A 17546-nucleotide genomic window follows, 5' to 3' on the forward strand; every position below is an offset into this window, starting at 1 on the left:
CACCTCATCACCCCTCACCTACAACCTATAAAACCTCCCTGCCCTGCTCAGGCATGTGACCTCTTTGACCTTGGTCTCTGAGACCAGGGAACCTGCCCTGGAGTTGCTTTGCCCTCAACAAACCTGTTGTTATACTTTTTCAGTTCAGCTTGATCTGGCTTACTGCATCAGCAAAGAGGCTTATTATTTAGGGCAGAAAACCTATTAGCTACACACACCAGAGAGGCAAGGATAACCAGATGGGGACACTTTTTCATGGACTCAAGATACTATTCAATGACACTTTTAGCTTTTGGACTGAAGAAAGCCAAAAGTCTGTTAAATTAGTAGATTGAATATATATATATATATATATATATATATATATATATATATATGTCACAAGGTGTTAGTTCTATACAGAGGTGGGTAAGGAATGGCTGCTCCAGTGTGCTAGAACAGCCCAAGATAAAGCACTTACCTCTGAACCCGCAACGTTCCAATCTCCGCTGTACCGCAATTCTAATCAGCCTGTCAATCTGCATACACAGCTTCTTTTCAGGAGTTTTCATCCAGAAATGTCCGTGATAATCTTAGTATCCTGCTCTTTAGAAAGTGAAGTCTAACAGGAAAGTTGCCCTCAGGTGAAAATCATTTTCATTGAGTTCTGTTGTATCAGGGTCTATAGTTTATATACACACACGTGTGTATGTATGCACACATGCATGTACAGAGTGGGAGTCGCAAGAGCAGGGAATGCAGTTTGCTTGTCCTGTACCCTTGCCCATTAGAGGTGAGGTTGTTACTTTGAACCCAGGTCTGGACAGGCCCATTCTCCAGTTCTTGTTGGTGGCCCCACTCTTTCCTTACCCACAGAGCCTGCCCTGCTATACTGCGTTCCATTCTGTACTTATGTCACCAGGGGGCGGAGCTCTCAGTGTCCCCAGTCATCAGTCAAGGTACTGCAGCTTATTCTTGGCACACTCAGGAATAGAATCAGTGGTCCAGCTACACAGCAGATGGCAGAGCTCAGGCCCAGGGCAAAGACAAAGGAGAAACGTGATGTGTTTTCTCCTCATGTAGGTCAGCTCTTCTAGAGTCCTCAGTTTCTGTCGCTCCTCCTCCCAGGATCCTGATTTCCACCAGACCGCTCAGAGCAATCCAGGAAAATGAAAGTTAGTTCACAGCCTTTCCATGGCTTCTGCATCAGGCCCTGCCTCCCCTTGGTGATGGACTGTGTTATGGAACTGTAAGCTGAAATAAACATCTCTCCCTACATTGTTTTTGGTCATGGTATTTATCACAGCAATAGAAACCCTCACCAAAACATGTCACAAGTGTTGAGATCCTGTCTCAACGACAACAAAGAAAGAATTTCTCCTCTGTCTCAGGATCTCCACCTGGACAGGCTGTCAAGATGACATGAAATAGGGGAACAAATGAATTTGAAATTACAATATGAAAAATGATATTACATTCTCCTCTGGAGATTAAAACAAACCTACAGGGGCTGGAGAGATGGCTCAATGGTTTAGAGCGTTGTCTGCTCTTCCAAAGGTCCTGAGTTCAATTCCCAGCAACCACATGGTGGCTCACAACCATCTGTAAAGACGTCTGGCGCTCTCATCTGGCCTTCAGGCATACAGACAGAATATTGTATATATAATAAATAAATAAATATTAAAAAAAATAAAATAAAACAAACCTACAAAAACGCTCCTAATAAGGCTGACTGGATGACTCATAACGCTCAACTGCTCCTGCAGAGGACATTCATATAATGGCTCAGAAATGTGTCTAACTCCAGTCCCAGGAGGACCCCTAGGTACCAGGTGCACATGCAGTATGTGTGTGTGTGTATACATATATATGTGTATATATATGTGTGTGTATACATATATGTATATACATATATATATATATAGGCAAAACACTAATTCACATAAAATAAAAATAAACCTTTTTTTTAAAGCTGGGCCTTGGGGCACACACTTGTGGGTTGTTAAAGTATTTTATGTACATGAGTGTTCTATCTTCATGGACACCAGCAGCGGGCATCAGATCCCATTATAGATGATCGTGAGTCACCATATTCCTAGAGAATCTGGAAGAGCAGATAGTGTCCTTAACCTCTGAGCCATCCCTCCGGAGTCCTCTCTCCATCACAGAACATTGCATGCATGGTGGTTCTCTTTATCCTCTCAGTACTTTGGTAAGGACATCCTGCGCTGGTGTGCTGGACAGCGCTCTCTGTGAGTGCTGGGGACGCGGGTAAACTGGTCCTTGTCTTCACAGCAGCAGGCAAACCCACAAACGGTGCTGTACGTACCGCTCGGAATGGGGCACTTACATACGGGGTGCTAGCCTTACTTCTGTTAGAACCGACTGCCCCGAAGGCCCATGTCATAAAACACCCAACATTTAGTGCATTATTAAGAGCTAGTTTCTGTAAATATAGCACCCCGAGTTAATGAAGCTTTCTGATCCAAATCATTACATTAGAATTTGTGATAGCAAGAATCCTTTGATGTCAGTGATGTGGGTTCTCTTCTGTAATTAAACAACTGCTTTAAAAAAAAGAAGAAGAAATGAAGGCATCAATGTGAAAGACAGTTCTCACTCCCAAGAGAAGGAAAGAGAGTTTGCTCTGAAGTAAAATATGAATGACCAAGGCCCAGAAAGGCAAATTTAGGTTACCTCAAATCCCATGTTTTAAAAAGAGACGACGCAGGTTCCTGGAATTGGAATTGGGAGTGGCTGGGAGTCACTGTGTGGGTGCTCAGAACTCGGGTCGGGTCTTCTGCAAGAGCAGACCACTCCCAACGAGGTTCTTCTCCAGCCCCCCAAATTCCATGTTTTAACAAAGTAGCAATTTTGTAGTTTTATAGTAACAACAAAAGAAGTCATATATCGCAGGGCGATGATGGCGCACGCCTTTAATCCCAGCACTCAGGAGGCAGAGGCAGGCGGATCTCTGTGAGTTCAAGACCAGCCTGGTCTACAGGGCTAGTTCCAGGACAGGCTCCAAAGCCACAGAGAAACCCTGTCTCGAAAAAAAACAAAAACAAAAACAAAAAAGTCATATATCAAAACATTTTCAAGCTCTTGGATGGTAGCATCAGATGGGTCACAGGAAAGTGACCCCTGCTCCCCCCCCCAACCCCTGAGATGCTATCAGGTGATGCTCAGCTTCTGGTTCAGTGGTCACAGAGAGGTCATACACAGAGGGGGCAGTAAGTGGCTACCTAGAGGCTGAAAGCCCGAGACGCCTGACTCTAGGTCTGTAACAGTCCAACCTCTCCACAATCGTGGGAGTTCTAGCCAGCCCGTTGCCTTAGAACGTCCAGCGTGGATAACTTCTCAGAGACCAGGGAAGCGGGAGATCAAGAGCCAGTGTAATAGTAGGTTTCTGACACTGTTACTCTTGGGGACCCTGTCTCGAAAAAAAACAAAAAACAAAAAACAAAAAAAAAAAAGGAAGAAAAAGACAATATTTAAAATCATTACATGATGAAATTGTCTTAATAATTATGGGATTATTTTTAAATGTCTGAAGAGAGAAGCACTCCTCCACCTCTCTCTTAATAGGTTCAGATAAGAATGGCTGCAGTCAGGCCCTGCCCTGCCCTAAGGTCCGCCATGTTGTGTAGCACTCGTGGTTCTGAATGTCTTGCCCTGAGATTTCTAAGAACTCTTTAAACTGAATTGTAAAAATAGAGCACCTGGTGGGTACGCGAGCAGGAACCCTCTGTCTGGCTCACCCGCGTGGAGCCGCCTCATTCCTGGGAGCAGAAAGGGACTCCATATGTGTGTGTCAAGGACAGTGGGGGTACGTAGGTGCAATTAGGTTCCTCCAGATAAACCAGACCCAAGGACTTAGCAGGGACAACAGACCAAGGAAAGGGTGTGGCTCCTTTTCCTGAGCCAAGTAAAGATGATAGTTGTCCAACGGGCTGGCAAGATGGCTCAGTAGCTGAAGGAACTTGGGCTGTGCATGTGATGAAATGAGTCGCATCACTGGGGCTTTCTTGGTGGAAGAAGAGGGTTGGTTCTTTCATGTTGCCCTTGGATCTCTATATGCACACCTTGCTGTACACACATGTACACACACATCCACACAAACACACACACACACGCACACACACACGTGTATCCCAGACTGAAGAGCTGAGAACTCCCAACTCTCTCTGGAGCTTCAACTTGGCTTCATCCCTGCCCTGATGTATCCACTCAACTGCCACCTGTTTGTCCGGGTCTGCTGTCTGTCCACCCATCCACCCACCACCCAGCAGTTCCTTCTGAACACGGTGCTGTCTCTTTGCCTCTGCAAATGGACTTGGCTCTGCTCCTGTGCAGATCTGGAGTGGCCTGAGACTCCCTGAAGCAGCAGCTTCCTTGTTGCAGCTTGGTTCTGTTCCAGATACTGACCTGTCTACACAGAGAATTGTGCATCTCTGTAGGTTTCTCATCTTCGACTTCCCTCTTGGAACTCCATGAGTCTTTGTAGGCACATTATAACCTACATATATTGTATGGATGTACGTATAGATATAGTCACTGATCTGTAATGCATGGATACAGTGTAGATACAGTCGCTGCTCTGTAATGCATGGATATATGCATAGATACAGTCGCTGCTCTGTAATGCATGGATATATGCATAGATACAGTCGCTGATCTGTAATGTATGGATATATGCGTAGATACAGTCGCTGATCTGTAATGTATGGATATATGCGTAGACACAGTCGCTGATCTATAATGTATGGATACAGTGTAGATACAGTCGCTGATCTGTAATGCATGGATACAGTGTAGATACAGTCGCTGATCTGTAATGTATGGATATATGCATAGATACAGTCGCTGATCTGTAATGTATGGATATATGCGTAGACACAGTCGCTGATCTATAATGTATGGATACAGTGTAGATACAGTCGCTGATCTGTAATGCATGGATACAGTGTAGATACAGTCGCTGATCTGTAATGCATGGATACAGTGTAGATACAGTCGCTGATCTGTAATGCGTGGATACAGTGTAGATACAGTCGCTGATCTGTAATGCATGGATATATGCATAGATACAGTCGCTGCTCTGTAATGCATGGATATATGTATAGATACAGTCGCTGATCTGTAATGCGTGGATACAGTGTAGATACAGTTGCTGCTCTGTAATGCATGGATATATGTATAGATACAGTCGCTGATGTGTAATGTGTGACCAGAGAGTTAATATGGTAAGACTGAACTGAAGGGCTTGTGGCCTGGCCTGTGAGATGGCTCAGCAGATGAAAGGGGCTTGCCACCAAGCCTGACCATCTAAGGAGATAACTACTCCTGCAAACTGTTCTCTGGCCTCTATGGGCATGTGGCTCCACCCCCAAAATAAATACTTGTAATTAAAACACAGAAAGGAAGGAAGGAAGGAAAGAAAGAAAGAAGAAAGGAAGGAAGAGAAGAACCATATTTACTTTAGCCAGGGCTTCCAAAGAAACTGGAGGAGCAAGTTGCTGCCATGGAAACCGCTGCTCCTGCTCCTCATGAACTTTCTTTTTTTTTTTTTAATATTTATTTATTATTATGTATACAATATTCTGTGTGTATGTCTGCAGGCCAGAAGAGGGCATCAGACGTCATTACAGATGGTTGTGAGCCACCATGTGGTTGCCGGGAATTGAACTCAGGACCTTTGGAAGAGCAGGCAATGCTCTTAACCACTGAGCCATCTCTCCAGCCCCCTCATGAACTTTCTGCTGTCCAGTGAGCTCTGGTGCTGTGCAGAGCTGTGTCCATCTGGCTTCTGGCACAGGGAACACATGATGAGAGCGTCAATCATTGCCTAAGTTCTCCAGATGAAGTGGAACTTGGTGGCTGTCATCTATAAAACATTTTTACTTTTACTATATTTCGAGATGGATATATTTTTATTTTGCTTGTATGAGTGTTTTGCCTGCATGTATATATGTACATGAAGTCAGAATTAGCTCTCCTGGAACTGGAGTTACAGAGGTTTATGAGCCACCATGTGGGTGCTGGAACAGAACCTGAATTCTCTGCAAAAGCAACAAACGCTCTTACTTCCGCAGCCATCTATCTCTTCAGACCCTGTGTGTGTGTGTGTGCGCGCGCGCATGCATGTGATGTGCATATGTGTGTGAATGAAGTGTTGTAGAATATTAGTTGAAGATGTATTACATTTCTGTCTTAGGGTTTCTATTGCTGCAATGAAACACCATGACCAAAAACCAAGTTGAGGAGGAAAGGGTTTATTCAGCTTACACTAAACCACCAAAGGAAGTCAGAACAGGAACTCAAACAGGGCTGGATCCTGGAGGCAGGAGCTGATGCAGAGGCCACGGAGGGGAGTTAACTACGGGCTTGCTTCACATGGTTTGCTCAGTCTGCTTTCTTACATACCAGGACCAGCAGCCCAGGGATCACTAATTGAGAAAAATGCTTTACAGCTGGATCTCACGGAGGCATTTCCTCAAGGGAGGCTCCTTCCTCTCTGATGACTAGCTTGTGTCAAGTTGACACCCAAAACCAGCCAGTAGAATTCCTTTATGCTGTGTAATGAAGCAAAAGTGTGTTGTATTCTTTTGTTGCATTTGTTTAACTCTGTGAAGTTGTGTTACTTTGCCTGCCTAGAACACCTGATTGGCCTAATAAAGAGCTGAATGGCCAATACATATGCAGAAGAAAGGATAGGCTGGGCTGATAGGCAGAGAGAATAAACAGGAAGAGAAATCAGGGAAGAAAAGATCAGGGAGCGAAAGGAGGAGAGGAGGACTCCAGGGGCCAGCCACCCAGCTACACAGCAAGCCATGGAGTAAGAAAGAAAGGGGGCTGGAGAGATGGCTCAGTGGTTAATAACACTGGCTGCTCTCCCAGAGAACCCAGGTTCAATCCTAGCCCCCACGTGGCAGAACTGACTGTAACTTCGGTTCCAGGGAATCTGGCCGGGTTCTCTAGCAGATAGGGCAGAGGCAGAACTGGTCCCACCAGTCTCTCATGGCGAGTGTTGAGCCATCCAGACCTCCCCACTGGTAACTGAGGAGAAACACACTGAGCCAAGAGTCTGTCGAAGCAGATCTCACTTTATTGCAGTGGGGCAGGAACTTATATAGGGCTGAGGTAGTGGGCGGAAGTCTTGAGGTAGAGAGAGGAATAAGGGCCAATAATATCCTGCCACATCATCGGTGGCTGGGCAGAGGCGGGCCTAGGTCAGGCTGTGCTGAGTCAACTCCTCCCCAAACTCAAGTTAGGATCAGGAAGTTACACTGGGCCTCAAGAGGCCCAACAGAATCTGACACCTTCATACCAAATGCACATAAAATAAAGTTAAATATTTTTTAAAAGTAAGTTTTAAAAAAGGTATATAGAATCGGGAAAGGTAAAAACCCACAGACCTAAAGTAGACAGGATAATTTAAGATAAGAAAAGCTGGCAAGAAACAAGCCAAGTCCTGGCATTCGTAAGAAAGAATAAGACTCTGTGTATTTGGGAGTTGGCCCCCGAAGAGCAAAGAAGTGAGAGTTTTAAAAGAAAAAACTACAATGAAATGCCTGGTAAGGCCAGAAGTACTGGGTCTCCCTGGAGCTGGACTCACAAGGGTTGGGAGCTGTCTAACATGTGTTCCAGGCACCAAACTTGGGTTCTTTGCAAGAGCAGTCTGAGTTCCAACCCCTGCCCCGTTTTTTAATTTTTTAAATACTTACCATCTTCTTATCTCCTTCTCCCCAGAACTGAGATTACAGATGTGCACCCATTTGATGAACTCAGGAGACGCTGGTTGGATTTATGTATTGCTTGTTCATCTACCCCTTAGGCAATGGTCAGAATATTGTTTGCAGTACCTTCTTAGAAGAGACGCCCAGGTCAGAGTTTGATGATAACAAGACTCACACTCGAGCAGCTGAAGCCAAGGGGGATTTATGTGAGAGTTCCAGCAGGTTGGCAGCTTAGAGCAGAAGCCTCTAAGCTGAGCGCCAGGAATGGGATACGAAGTGCCCGCTTCTATTTCCTGCTAGAGTGCACTGGGCCACCCACTGCCCAGAGACACATCTGCTTCACCGTAGCTGCACCAAGGAGACCCATAACCACCTCCCCACTCCGGGCAGACGAGCACCAGGAACAGCGTAGGAACCTAGGACTCTGGGATGCGTGGGATCCTTGAAGAATGCACCCAGCCACCTGTGCCAACCTGGGGTTCATCTACCACTTGACTCTGTTTATGTTGTTTGTAATTTTATACTTGATATCTATTCCCTATTGTATATAGTTTTGCGTCGGGTTTGGATTGCTCTTGTTTAGACAAAAGGGGGAGGTGATGGGGAAGCTTTGTTAACCAATTATCTTCAAGAGGTGGGACCACGTTAGGGTGTGGCTTTCAGGGACCCAGAGAAAAAACAGGCGCATGGCCCAGGTGCTCTCTCTCTCTCTCTGTGTGATTCTCTTGCAGCACAGCTGAGCTTGGGCTTCTCGTTCCTGTTTTGTGAGTTTTCCCCTTATAATAAATAAAAACGTAATTGTTTATCTTTTAGTTAGCCTTGTTATTTCCTGAATTGAGCTAACTTCTACATTCCAATGCAGATATTTCAAGAAACCCCCAAGCCACAATCTTTAGAAACTAACACCAGATTTATACAATTCACCATTTTTGTTATGTATTCATCACATGTGTGCAGGTACATGTGTTGAGGTCACTGGTCAATACCGATGATTTGCTCAATTGCTCTCCACATTAGATTTGTGCGTGCGTGCGTGTATACGCGTGCGTGTGTATGCGGCCACAGAATCTGTGTGGTCAAGACAGTCTGTTTGCAGGACCACTGGATACAGCAGGCTAGCTGTCCTGTGCACTTGGGGAGAGTGTATTTGCCCCTCATTTCCAGTACATGTGCTAGGACCAGATACTTCATGCTTCTGGGTCTAGCACACAGACTCAGGTCATCAGGTCTGCATGGTAAGCACTTCCCCACTGAGTCATCTTACCAACCCTTTCCACAGTTTTAAAAGGTTTAAACAGGGCTGGAGAGATGGCTCAGAGGTTAAGAGCATTGCCTGTTCTTCCAAAGGTCCTGAGTTCAACCATATGGTGGCTCACAATCATCTGTAGTGGGGTCTGGTGCCCTCTTCTGGCCTGCAGGCATGCACACAGAATATTGTATACATAATAAATAAATAAATATTTAAAAAAGGTTTAAACATACTCATTTTATGTTATGAGTGTTTCACCGGCATGTGTACATGCACCATGAGGTAAGTAGGTGTCGGATCTGATGTGGATCCTCCAGAAGAGTAGCCAGTGCTCCTAACTACTGAGACATGTCTTCTGTCTCCCACCTACTGCATTTTTTGAGACAGTTCCTCATCAAACCTGCAATCAGTTCACTGATTCAGCTGGAATGCCAAACCAGAAACTCCCAAGAGCCCCCATTCCACCTCCTAACCCTGAATTAGAAGTCAGTACCCGGTTGCCTTGAAACTTGCTATGTAGACCAGGCTGGCGGCCTCAAATTCACAGAGATCTGCCTGCTTCTGCATCCCAAGCGCCAAGATTAAATGTGTGCACACCAGGCCTGATCCATACCTGTTCTTTTATGTCGAGTGATGAGGATCCAAACTCAGGTCCTCATGTGTCTGGTTAACAAATACTCTGACTCCTCTCTATTTCTAGACCTGAGGTTATTTTTTCAGATACACATCACACGGGTTTAAGGATTACTAGGAACATATCTGAGACACACATCACATGGGTTTAAGGGTTACTAGGAACATAGACACACACCACATGGGTTTAAGGGTTACTAGGAACACAGACACACACCACATGGGTTTAAGGGTTACTAGGAACATAGACACACATCACATGGGTTTAAGGGTTACTAGGAACATGTCTTGCCAGCACTCAGACAGCCTACAGTATTTATATTTCTATCTTGCAATTGTCAATTATCATTTTCTTTTTTGGTTTTAGAAAAGACTACGGCTGTCCTGGAACTCACTTTGTAAATCAGTCTGGCCTCAAACTCACAGAGACCGCCTGCCTCTGCCTCCAGAGTGCTGGGATTAAATGCGTGCGCCCCATCCCCTGGCATGGACTACCATTTTCTAATGACTAAAATATATGACAACTTTTCATATTCTAAGGAATCAACATGAAAATCATTTAAACAAGTGCTAACATAAAGTTATAATACCAACACTGGGAGGCTGAGGTGGATCAGCAGCAAATCAAGGCCCAATGCGGGTTCATAATGTCTGGGAGACATCAGAAACTGGCTCAAAAACCAAAACCAACAAAATTCACAAACACATAACTAAAGCAGAAACAACAAATAAGCTACTCAATTTATTTTCAATCTCATGGCTTTACTATCCTTTTTAAACACAGGAAAAACTTAATGTCCAATTCCAATCCCTGAGACTGAAATTTAGTCCTGGAGTTTATAGACAGGACTTGAGCTCCCATCATGGGACATGAAAACTCTTCCCATCTCACTTGTTAGGTGGTCTGGGGTCTTGGGAGAGTAACAGTGACGTGGATGCTGTGCTCAAAGCAGGGGTAAGCCACAGTTTTCTCAGAGGGTCTGCTAGCCTTAAAACTTGCGGGCTGAAGGGATCACAGGACCGTCCTTCCCTAGTCTCCCATGGGGCTGTCCACAGGTATGCGGCACTATTCCTCCTCCATAATTAAGTGGGGACTTAGAAGGTAAGACTGAGGGGCTGCTGATGGTGCAGCAGCTAAGAACACACACCACTCTTCCAGAGGACCCAAGCTCAGTTCCCAGCCACCATGCTGAACAGCTCACAATCTCCTGTAATCCTGGCTCTAGGGGGACCTGATACCTGATGTCTCTGGTGTCTGTGGGCGCTAGCACTCACATGCACATAACTCCACAGAGGTACACACACATTCATATACACACATACACATAATTAAATAATACAACCTTTTCTTTAGAATAAAAAAAAGAATTCAAGATGTAGCACTGTAAAACTGTTTTTTTTTTATAGGTCAAATATCCTGAAACATACATATATTCTGATAGTCTTCTAATCCCAGCTGAATTCAAAATTTAAAGTAACACACACGAGCTAAGAGAATTCAATATTGTTCCAAGGCACTTACTGAATCTCTGTGACTAGATGAAAACAAGACCCATCAGGACGAACAATTAGACAGTAATAATATAAAAATAACTTCTTGCTCACAATTTACAAAATGCATTATTGTTACAATCTTTGATCTCTGATAACCTGCAGCGCTGGCTGCATGAAACCAGCAATTTTAAAATTCAGAAACTGTTTCTAAAACTTCAGGGCAAATAATTTACAAATAAGGTACACAAAAACTTAGACCATGCAGAAATTCTTACATCTTGTTAATAATATTTTATGACTTCAACTTTATCAAATTATATACCTACTTGCCCTGTACATATACAAAATAATGCATACATGATAAAACAGCAGAAGAGTAGTCCTTTGACTCAATTATCATAAAAGTATTACTATATTAACAGGGCTACAAGCAGCTTGTAACAGGGTTAAGAGACATTAAGGCAGTAATACTTGAAGTTACAAAATAAACAATAGGTAATACTTTTTCCTAAATGTAGTATAAGGCAGGTAGATGGTCCCGGCAAAAACATTAAGGTAACGATCTACACTGCTGTTAGTCCCACATTTTAAAGATGGAATACTATAAATCTGGCTTTCAGTGGCACTTGAATTTTCCAGTATAATTTAAAGTGTCTTTTAACTCCCTGAATCATGTCCATTCTGAAGGTGGATCTCTTGGTCCTTTAGGTTTTCCACAGCGATTACCGAAACCTATAGACAAAAAATACCATCATCACAGGTTAACATTCAAAACCACTTTAAAAACAGCAAGAATGCACTCATAGCTGCTTCTCCAAACCCAATTCTCAGGGTTGCCCCAGCGCTACAACACAACACGGTGGCAGCCCCCCGCCACTCTGTGGATCTCATGGCCACCACAGCTCCCAGAAGAACAGGTAGGCTGCCCACAGACACTGGCCACTATCTCTTCTCCCCCAGACCCGATTCCCAGGGTTGTCAGTTCCCTCCCCCTGGGCCACGCCTCCTGGGGATCCCACAGACCATCCCCAGGCCTCCCTTCCCCCAGCCTTCTACACCAGCAAGCATCCCCATCAACACACCAGCTGAGCAGGCATTTAAAACAGGCAGCACACAGCCAACACTGAAAACCTCGAGGAAACAGAAACCTGGGAACCAAACACCCACCCAGCAAAGAGAAACCCAGCAATCAGCACTAGACCTATCTATAATCACCCCAACCCCAGACGCTGATGTGTCTGTCTAATGGCACAACCACTAACCCTGGGGCTCAGCTGTCCTACGGCAGCAGCCCCTGGAGACCCCAGCACAGCAGAAGCACAAGACCTTGTCCTAAAAGAGGAAATGAATAAATCCCTTAGAGAATCCAGGACACAAACCTCTGAAAGAAAGCCAGGAAAACACAAACAATTAGATAAAATGAATACACTCCTTAAGGTCGAGAAAAAAACAGTTGAAGGACATGAATAAAACTGTTCCAAGACCTGAACATGGACGTAATAAAAAAAACACAAACAGAATTCTAGAAATGAGAAACTTAGGAATGTGAACAGGAACTACAGAGGAAAACTTCACCAACAGTTACAAGAGACAAAAAAATCACAGGCATTGAAGATACAAAAGAAGAGATGGATCCATCAGCCACAGAAAATGTTACAATTCCTAACACAAAACATCCCGGAAATCTGAGATTTAAGAATAATAGGATTAGAAGGAGAAGAAATCCATCTCAAAGGCCAAGAAAATATTTCCAACAAAATCATAGAAGAAAAGTTTCCTAACCTAGAGGAGGACACGCTCATGAAGGTCCAACAAGTATGGGACTGACATGATTCAGCGACTAAGAGCACTGGCCGCTCTCATTTCCAGCACCCACAAGGCAGCTCAAACCTGTCTGTAACTCCTGACACCTCACACCCACACATAACACCAAATGGATTATACCAAATAGACGGGGCCAGAAAACAAAGTCCTTTTGCCATATAATAATCCAAACACTGAGCCAGGCGGTGGTGGTGGTGGTGCGCGCCTTTAATCCCAGCACTTAGGAGGCAGAAGCAGGGTGTCGGAACAGTCACACAGCGCACAGGTCTGCTTACACTACACTACAGCTTCCTTTCTCCTCCGAAACCCAGTCATCCACAGAGCAGCCTGGCCTCTCTCTCTCGTCACAGGAAGATCCCCTTGAACGGATCTTTCTGTCTGCCCCTCCCAAGTGCTGGCTGGGTCTACAAGGTGCTGGGGCTCAAACCCAGGGCTTCTCACAAGCTGGGCAAGCAACCTCTCAACTGAGTTAGACTTCTAGTTCCTTATATTGCAATTTTAAAAACTTTGATTTTTAATCTCTGCCTGAAACAGAGTAAGTTAATTATTTCATAATTTCAAGCAATTTTAACCATACATACATGCTTTTACTCTTGGCATCATTTCAGAATCTTAATATAATACACTATAAAGTCTGATAAGGGCTAGAAGTACGGCTGCCAGGTCTGACAGCCGGAGATGAATACCCCGAACCCACGGTGGAAGAGAAGAGCCCACTTCCAAAAACTACCTTTTCATCTCCACAGTACACACCACGCACACGCACTCTCTCACAGTTACCAGGAAATAAAATCGTATTATCGTTATAAATCTACCTTATGGAAATCGTGAACAATAGTAGTAATCTATTTTCTTACTCTTGCCAGGACTAAAGGCACATCTGGGTTGAAGTGCTCTCAATGACTGATCTACGCTTCTAATTTTTGTTATCATCTTTTGAGAAAGGGTCTTATTACGTAGTCCTGGCTCGTAAGAAATTCACTATGAATTTCTTCTTGAACTCACAGAGATCCATCTGCCTCTATCTCCTACTGTCAGATGCAAGCACTGAAAGAACGCCACTATGGTGGTCTATTAGAATTATGACGTGAATTACCAATATCTGTGGCTTCAGTTAGACATTCTGTTGTTTCATCTTTCCTGTCGCTCAAAGGAGATGGAGAGTCTGTGCACGCCTCTGCGTGGATGCCCCCTGCATCTAAAGTAAAAAACAAGTCCACATTAATCACCACCCTCTAAGGTAGCACAGTCACAATACTCTGCTGATCATTTCTAGAGGCTCTGAGGTAAATACAAAGAGAGTGGGCACGCGGGACAAGCTGGGTTCCAGTTGCATGACTTTCTGGTGCCTTTCTGAGGGCCCACCGCATAGAGCAGGCCACTCTGTGGCTTCAGGTCTCCTGTCTCAGCCTCCTGTGCGCTAGACTCACAGAGTGTACAACAGCCCAGCACTCTGTGATGACGGTTCTTATACATTTACTTCATCTCGTCAATCCCGGGCATTGTAAGCTACACTTTCGTAAAGTAATTACAGTCAAACAAGTTTCTAATTAATGGGTAATTTACCATGCTCCCATTAATTCTTTTTAAGTCTTCTTGTTTAAACTGTAGCTAATTTACTCATTTGAAGATCAATAAAAAGTTTTTTTTTAAACAGTAATTAACATTTTTCCTTCTACAACTTATGCCCTCCCTGAGGGTCTCACTATGCAGCCCCAGCTGGCCTGGAACTTGCTGTAGCCCAGGCTGGCCGCAGACTGCAGAGATTATCTGCCTGCCTCTGCCTCCAGAGTGCTCCCATGTCAGGTGTGCCCAGCCCAGGCTCTACAGCTCCTGTCGATCTCCCTTATCCTCTTTCTGGAATCCAGGATAAGTCTAAAGATGTTTCCTGGCCTTAAGATGTTCGTAGCCTAGTGAAGAGTCAACAGACCTACTAAGGTTGGTCATTTTCTTCTTTGCCCACCCTCTCTGAATCTTTCCATTTTGCTAAAACAATCTTCTGTGTGCCCAGGTTGGTGTCTAACTGCTCCTCTTCCTAAGCACCAAAATTTCAGGCAGGTATGTATCAGCATGCCCTGCTTGGTTTTCCTTTAAACCGTTCACACTGCTCACTTAGGAGACTGCAAAGCCATACATAGCTTATGCGTGGAGGCCAGAGGACAATGTTCAGTAGTTGGTCTCTCCAACTGTGTGGGTCCTAGGGATTAACACAGACTGCCAGGCTTGAAAACAAGGGCCTTCACCCTTCAGCTCATAGGACTTGACCTGGGGGTTATGCTGACGGCCCAGGAGGAGACACACACAGATCATCTCAGTAGTGAGGTAAACTCCCTGACAAGATCCAACACCGACACAATGGACCGAGACATGAATGAACTACTGGTGATGAGGTCCCCATGGCATCTCCTAAGGGAAAGGAGATGCAGACTTAAGACCTGAGTTCTTAGTTATGTGAACATCACTGAGCAGCAGGACTCAGTTTTTCAAGCCAAAGCTTACAAAAGCCAGGGAGAAAGGAGAGGGTGCTAACTGGAGCATATGAAAGGAGCAGGCAACATCAAGAGCCCAGTTGCTATAGGAATGGGGACATTGCCATCTGAGGCATGACGTGTCAGGAGCGTTTGCTATGTGTTGCTGACGTAACTCAGCTTTCTAGCCGTCGTCAAAGAGAGGTAGCTAAAACTGACATCAATTTAATAATGTGATTTACTTTACTACGGCAGAAACCCTCCCACTGTTCCTCTTCCCCCCATTTGAGATACAGTTTTGTATAGCACAGGCTGGCCTTGACTCTGAATCTCCCGCTTCTGCCGTCCACACTCTGGACTGCAAGCATGCACCTCGGTGCCTCATCTGTGAGGGCTGGGGAACTTGGCCTTCATGCATGCTAGGAACCCACTCAGACAGTCTCTATCAAACTTGATAGTATAACTATTGATTTATTTTCAAATAAACACAAACATCCTCAACAGAAGATTCCTAAAACAATTGGTTTTTATAAGCACATTTCCACTTGTAGGTCCATCTGGAGCATTTACTCAGACAGAAGCAAACTTCTAAGTAACTGTAACTGTTGTTAATTTTGGTGCTAGAAATAAACTAGACCCCGCTCAGTCAGAGCTATCCCCCAGCTTCTGGATATTTTAATAAACAATGAAAAAGCAACCATTTCCCATAAACCTGTGACTTCTAGAAATAAATGTTGCCACAACTTTCCAAGTCAGATCAATAACATGTAGGTACAGCCATCTTAGAATTTTATCACAGAGGGCCAGGTAGTGGTGGCACATGCATTAAATCCCAGCACTTGGGAGGCAGAAGCAGGCAGACCTCTGCGAGTTCGAGGCCAGCCTGGTCTACAAGACAGGACAAGTGCCAGGACAGGTTTCAAAGCTACAGAGAAACCTTGTTTCGAAAAAAAACAAAAATAAATAAATTTTATCACAGAGAAGAAGTTATCCTAGAGACCTCCTACATAGAAAATACCAACCAGTATGAAACATGACATGTACTATTTTACTGAAATCAATCTATAAAGTAAAAAGGAAAAAATAATCTAGTAACTTACCACATTTTTCATTTCCAGAGGTTATCAAGTCCTGCAAAGACATTTAAAAGCTATTGCAATTATGTGCATCTTATGTGCAATAAACAGAATATTTATTATAGGTATATACCCAAAGAAACTGAGGTGTATTAAAAAATCCCCTCGTTATTTTATTCATTTATTTCTGAAACAATCTCACATAGGCTGGGCTGGCTTTAAACTCACTATTACCGACAAGGATAGTCTTAAATCCTGACCTTCTTTCCCTCCTCTCTCTAAGTTCTAGGATTACAGGTACGTACTACCATCTTGGTCTATATCTTGATTTTTACACCAAGAAAAAGAAAGCAATCGTGTTTCATTACACTTGAAATTTTATGATGTTATTTCAAAAATTCCCCTTTGTGTTGGCGTGTGTGCCTGGCGCTAAGGGGATGGCCCTGGAGTCCTGCTGTACTGTTGCTCTCTGCCTTTCTCCTCTGCAGCAGTCTCTCACTGAACCAGGCACCGGGGTCACAGGCATTTGAGGGCACACCTGGATTTTTACAAGGGCTCTAGGGTGGGAACTCAGGTCCTCACGCGTGAACAGCCTGCTCTGACACACTGAGCCGTCTCGGCACTCTAAAGGAGAACACGCCACTGGAACGTTCCAGCCATCTACTGTGTCCTACCAACTGTGGTCTCCCTGAGCACAAACTACCACGACCAACCTGGCTGTGTCTGACAGGGGACCAGATCCCCCAAATACTAAGTACTGTTTGTACTTCCAAAATAATTCAAAACACGGACTAATTTAAAATTTTTTTCAAGAGCAGTTTGACGAAATAATAGTCTGAAGAGACGGCCTTACAAAGTCAGGGAGTTCTTTTAAAAATGTATCTTTTTAAAAAAAAGGCTGTATCTTGCATTTTACATCAACTTGTAATCAGAAATCTTGGTGTACAGCAAGATGTGGTGGTACAAGTGTATAATATGGATAACCCCCAACTAAGGAGGACAGGCAGGAGAGTCAGCCATTCAAGGGCAGCCTTGCACATAGGATAAGTTTCACGGCAGTTTGGTGATACAAGATCCTGTCTTA

The 17546-nt window shown here is 44.2% G+C and overlaps 1 protein-coding gene across 2 annotated transcripts in view; it reads right to left on the bottom strand.

Annotated features, from left to right (window-relative positions):
* Positions 1–10977: 10977 nt before the first annotated feature.
* Positions 10978–17546, bottom strand: part of LOC121434747 (tyrosine-protein phosphatase non-receptor type 12-like) — a 63238-nt gene continuing 56669 nt past the window's right edge. For both annotated transcript variants that reach the window (XM_041633696.1, XM_041633697.1), the window contains 3 exons: positions 16487–16517; positions 14015–14116; positions 10978–11826 (listed from right to left, as the gene is read on the bottom strand). In XM_041633696.1, coding sequence (XP_041489630.1) covers positions 11765–11826; positions 14015–14116; positions 16487–16517 — 195 coding nt within the window. In that variant the 3' untranslated portion in view covers positions 10978–11764. The remainder of the gene's footprint in view (positions 11827–14014; positions 14117–16486; positions 16518–17546) is intronic.

This window comes from Microtus oregoni, unplaced genomic scaffold, assembly GCF_018167655.1.
Source record: "Microtus oregoni isolate MIOR12 unplaced genomic scaffold, Mior012 000044F_ref0000062, whole genome shotgun sequence".
Lineage (NCBI taxonomy): Eukaryota > Metazoa > Chordata > Mammalia > Rodentia > Cricetidae > Microtus > Microtus oregoni.